We start from the raw sequence: 5,166 nt of genomic DNA on the forward strand, positions 1-5,166 counted from the left end.
GTGTTACCCTGCTGTAGCTCCGCCCTCCCAGCAGCGTGTCCAGCAGCAGGGGCAGGTGTGCGTCCAGCTGCAGTTTGCTGCAGAGCTCCGTCAGCTCGTCTCTGTCCAGGAAGCCGGTCGCCGTCGTGTCGCAGCTGTCGAACTCGGCCTTGAGCTGAGTGACGTAGCGGCTTTGCTCCGCCTCCTCCATCACAACGCATCACGCTGCGATGCAACACCTGCAGAACAAAGACAGCATGGCGCTGATAAATCTGATCGACACGCTTCTCGAACCTCTGTATCAAGTATTATTTCCAACAGTCCAACGGTCCTTGAACTAACCATCCCACACAGCAGCTCCATCACATCCATGATCCAAATCTGAGCCTCAAACCGTGGAATCAATTTAAAATCATTTCATTTGACATTTCTCACTTCAGGGTCTGACAAAACCAGATTCAGAGAGTTTCAGGTGAGCTGCAGCCAGAGTTTCCTCAGAGAGACTGAAGGAGAATCCATCCTACTGGATCAGATGCAGCACGGATCAGAACCAGAGAACAGAGGAGCCCGTTGGTGGAGATACATTCAGCTGATGGTGGAACATCACTCTACAACATGTTCTATTGGAATACAGTGATTCTGATTAAATATCATTTAAAGCTCACTTTTGTTTCATGTTTCTGACAGAACTCATGTGATGTGTTCAAGGACCAGCTGAAAGTTACATTTCTGATCATGTTCTTGTCTTTCTACAGTTTGTAGCTGATAAATGGTGTCATTCTGGTGACTGAGACAGAGCAGACAGCAATCTGCTGCTAAACATGTCACCGTCAGATGTCAGCAGTATGTGGAGACATTTTTGGGGGGAAAATGTTGGACGTGTGTCAGAGTCCCAGAAACCCGTCTGGATTGAACATGAATTCTTCTTCTGTCTTTGTGGGAGTTTAAACGAACTCTGAGTTCAGATTCATTAACAGTGATGGTCTTTCTGTGGCTGTTTCTTCTTCTGTGGTGCAAAACAACTGAAACCAAAAACCTCCTGAAATATTTCCTGCAGACACATTCTGTAAACATGTGACTGTTGGGTCACGTAGAGACGCTCTGTTAGATAACCAGGAACCAGCCGCTTCATCTTCATCACCGTCATCATCTTCATCAGCTGCACCCCCAACAAACCTCAGCATCACCACCAGAACTGAACTCACCTCCTTCTCCAGCGCGGCATTTTCTACTTTCATTAAACCAGCAACAACCTGCCTCCTGCACAGGTGCTTCCCTCACCTGGAGACGAGCACCAGCACTGTGGCAACCATGTTTTATGACTTCTCCAGACACTGTGGTCTAACCCCGGTAGGGGGGCCCCACAGGGGACTGTCCTTGCCCCCTTTCTTTTCACCCTCTACACTGCAGACTTCTCTCACCATGAACTACCATCTTCAGAAGTTCTCTGACGAGTCCACCATCGTCGGCCTAATCGCTGACAGAGATGAGAAGGAGTCCAGAGAACTGAACCGGGACTTTGTGGACTGGTGCCTGCTTAACTGCCTCCAGATCAACGGTGGAACTGGTGGTGGATTTCAGCAGGAACACACACTTCTCCTTCACCAGTGAACATCCAGGGAACAGACATGGAGACTGTAGACTCTTACAAATACCTGCTGTTCACCTGAACAATAAACTGGACTGGACTGCTAACACCAGTGCACTCTATAAGAAAGGTCTGAACAGACTGCACCTGCTCAGGAGGTCCTTTGGGGTGCAGGGAGCACTTGTGAGGACCTTCTCCACTCTGTGGTGGCATCAGCCATCCTGTATGGAGGCCTGCTGGAGCAGCAGCATCACGGCTGCAGACAGGAAGAGATTAACTGATATAGAAAGCCACCAGCTCTGTCCTGGCCTGCCCCTCCATCCTGTGGAGGTGGTGGCAGAAAGGAGGATGATGACAAAGCTGTTGTCCGTCATGGAGGACACCTCCCACCGCCTGCAGGAAACCGACCACTGGGCAGCTCCAGATCAGATCACAGATCAATAAGCACTCTCAGGCCGTATTAGAAAGACATTTCTGCATTTTCAGGATATTTCTGAGCATTAGATGAACAAAATGTTTTACTGAGTAAATTAAAACCAAACGAACAAAAAGAATATTGGAAAATTCTCAGCTCGGATCATTTTGCTGGAAACCAGAGCTTCTTCTGTGAGCCGTCAACAGTCCATCTCTGTAGGAGAACATCAGAAGTCGGCTCCTCCAGTCTGAATGTTTTCTGGTTTCTTTCCTCTGTGACAACAAACTGAACGTCTCCGGACCAAACCAGACGTTTGTCATAAATCAGTGGACTTATACAGAAGATAAAATAACGGCCAGCCTGGATCCAATCAGCAGCTTCAACCAGCACATATTCAAGTTTTTGCTGTAAAAACGACTGAAACAGCTGATCAATCACCTAATCAATATGTCTAAAAGCAGTAAATATTGATGTTTATACTTAAAAACAAAGAGTTTAACATCCATCCATTTTCTATACACCGCTCAATCCTCACTAGGGTCATGGGGGGTGGAGCCTATCCCAGCTGACTCAGGGTGAAGGCAGGTTCACCTGGACAGGTAACCAGTCTATCACAGGGCTACACTTAGAGACAGACAACCAAGCACACTCACATTCACACCTACGGACAATTTACAATCACCAATTAACCTCAGCATGTTTCTGGACTGTGGGAGGAAGCCGGAGAACCCGGAGAGAACCCACGCTGCACGGGGAGAACATGGAGACTCCACGCAGGAAGATCCCGGGTGTCCTCACCGGGACGCCAACCGGCGACCTTCTAGCTGTGAGGCAACAGTGCTACCAACTGAACCACCTTGCAGCCCAAGAGTTTAACAGCAACAGTCAATTCATCTAACTCTAAAACCAGCTAATAGTTACTACACACGTTACACATTTCTGCTTAAAAAACGACTGAAACAGCTGATCAATCACCTGCCGATCATCAGTCGATTAGTTCAAAGCTAAAGCAGCAAATATTTGATGTTTTCACTGAAAAAAGACCTTAAACTGCCCAATGTGCTGTTTATCTGACGTCATGTGCTGTTTATCTGACGTCATGTGCTGTTTATCTGACGTCATGTGCTGTTTATCTGACGTTGCTGTTTATCTGACGTCATGTGCTGTTTATCTGACGTCATGTGTCCAGTTTGTTGGTCAATAAAGTTGTTTGAAGCTGAGATGAACACTAAAGTAAAAGTACTCGATTACTCTGAACTCCCTCCGGTGCTCGGTGAACCGCTGTCCCGGTGTCCGAACCGTAAACACGAACGTTCCCGGACGCGCTCGGCTCCGTCCGGTCGGCTCGCGACCCGAACACGCGTCTCCATGGGAACGGAGGAACAAAGGGCTCGCGCCGAGAAATGACCGCGAAGAAAAGTTCACCAGAACCGAGACACGCCATTTTACCGGTCCGGCCAGCGCCGGTTAACGGTGAGCCGCTCACTTAGTTAGCTGGTTGGGGGGTTGTCTTACCGCGGGAAAAGTCCTCCGTTTCTGCTCCGGTAACGTCACGGTTCCTCCGTTAACGGCACCGGAGCTCCGCAGCGGCCGCATCCACCGGAGTAACGGAGTAACGGACACCGACACCGAGGGACCACCGAACACAGCACCGACAGCCGAGGACTGCCGAAGCCTGAGGACCTGCAGGGAGACACCTCCGCTCCGCCTTCACAATAAGAGCATGTGGACGCGGCTCCTTCAGAGCAAAGGCCCGAACCCGAACCCGAACCCTACCAGGATCAGAAGTGAACCAGAAGCTGCTCCAGATGGCAGCAGCAGCTGGTGAATGAGGAACACTGTGAAGCGCTGTGAGCAGCATACAGGTGGTCCTTATTATAATATATATCGATCACTGATTGATTGATTAGCTGCCGGTCCAGTCCGCGCTGTGAGGCTGTGCTGCTGTGAACTGAATGAATGTTTGTGTGAGTTATTGTGTAACTTGTTGAATGTGAGGCGGCGTGCTGGGTTCAGCCTGCAGGTGGCGCTGACACACTTCTCTGTCTACAGGTGGAATAAAGGTGACAAAGCAAAAGTACGAATACACACCATAAAATACTCTGATACAGTCAGAAAAGTGTACTTAGAGTATTAACATAACTGCCCCTGTGAGTGATGACATGATCAATACCTGGGCTGGAGATCAATACCAGGACTGCAGATCAATACCAGGACTGCAGATCAATACCAGGACTGCAGATCAATACCAGGGGCCTCATTTATCATCAGTGCGTAGAAAAGCTTCTGTATTCTGTCGTGCACATGACATGTAGAGAGTGTAAGTCCAGAAACATCCGTATCTATCAAACGAGCGTACGGGGTCGTAGCACATCAGTGCTGATAAATCCCACTGGTTCTTAACCTCCGTACTCGAGCACGTTGCCTTCAGGAACGCCTCCACATCACCATATAGGGCAACAACACGCCTCTTTATAAGCAAGTGAAGGTTTATTTTTTCCTCACCTGTCGTCATCATCGCGGCAAAAAGGGCGAAAAAGAGGAACTTTTATGAAACTGAGATCGAGGTTCTTGTCAGCGAGGTTGAAGCAAACCAGAAAATATTGTTTGGTGCATTAATGTTGGGATGATTTAAAAGAGGTTTGATGTTAAGCTCAGCGCCAAAAAATGCATCACAGCCCATAAAAGAGAACTGATGCAACTGGAGGAGGACGAGTTCATACCAACGTCCACCCAGTGGATAACCCTGATCACTGCAGATGACATGTTTAATAACCAGACTAAGTCCAGCTGAAACATCTCCACTCTGTGACACTCACCAATAAACCAGCCGTCCTCAGCAGCTCCTGCTTGGAGACCCACAGAACTGTTCTGCTCAGTGAATGAGTCGTGTTCCTCCAGGCCGCTGGCAACAACGTTGGATAGCCACAAATGTGCAGCGCAGATTATCTGGATGTTGATTGAATGAAACTCTTTTCTAATAATGTAATTAAACTCATTAGTGATGCTGCTTTGATTGTGATGTGGCTGCAGTCTGTGGCTCCACTTATGTTTATGGCGTTAAGACCTCGTTTGATTTGGACTCATCGGTGATGGCTGTAAGGGAACTGGATGTAGGCTGGGACCAGAGGACTTATGGCATCCACCTGGATGTAGGCTGGGACCAGGGGAGGTATGGCATCCA

The 5,166-nt window shown here is 48.5% G+C and overlaps 1 protein-coding gene across 1 annotated transcript in view; it reads right to left on the reverse strand.

The window, feature by feature from the left end:
* ninl (ninein-like) overlaps window positions 1-3,598 on the reverse strand; it is a 38,847-nt gene extending 35,249 nt beyond the window's left edge. Inside the window, exons 1-2 of the mRNA XM_008303392.1 lie at window positions 3,498-3,598; window positions 8-218 (exon numbers count right to left, since the gene is read on the reverse strand). Of these exons, the coding sequence (XP_008301614.1) occupies window positions 8-190 (183 nt within the window). The 5' untranslated portion in view covers window positions 191-218; window positions 3,498-3,598. The remainder of the gene's footprint in view (window positions 1-7; window positions 219-3,497) is intronic.
* Window positions 3,599-5,166: the final 1,568 nt, after the last annotated feature.

This window comes from Stegastes partitus, unplaced genomic scaffold (genome assembly GCF_000690725.1).
Source record: "Stegastes partitus isolate 25-593 unplaced genomic scaffold, Stegastes_partitus-1.0.2 Scaffold1996, whole genome shotgun sequence".
NCBI classification, from domain to species: domain Eukaryota; kingdom Metazoa; phylum Chordata; class Actinopteri; family Pomacentridae; genus Stegastes; species Stegastes partitus.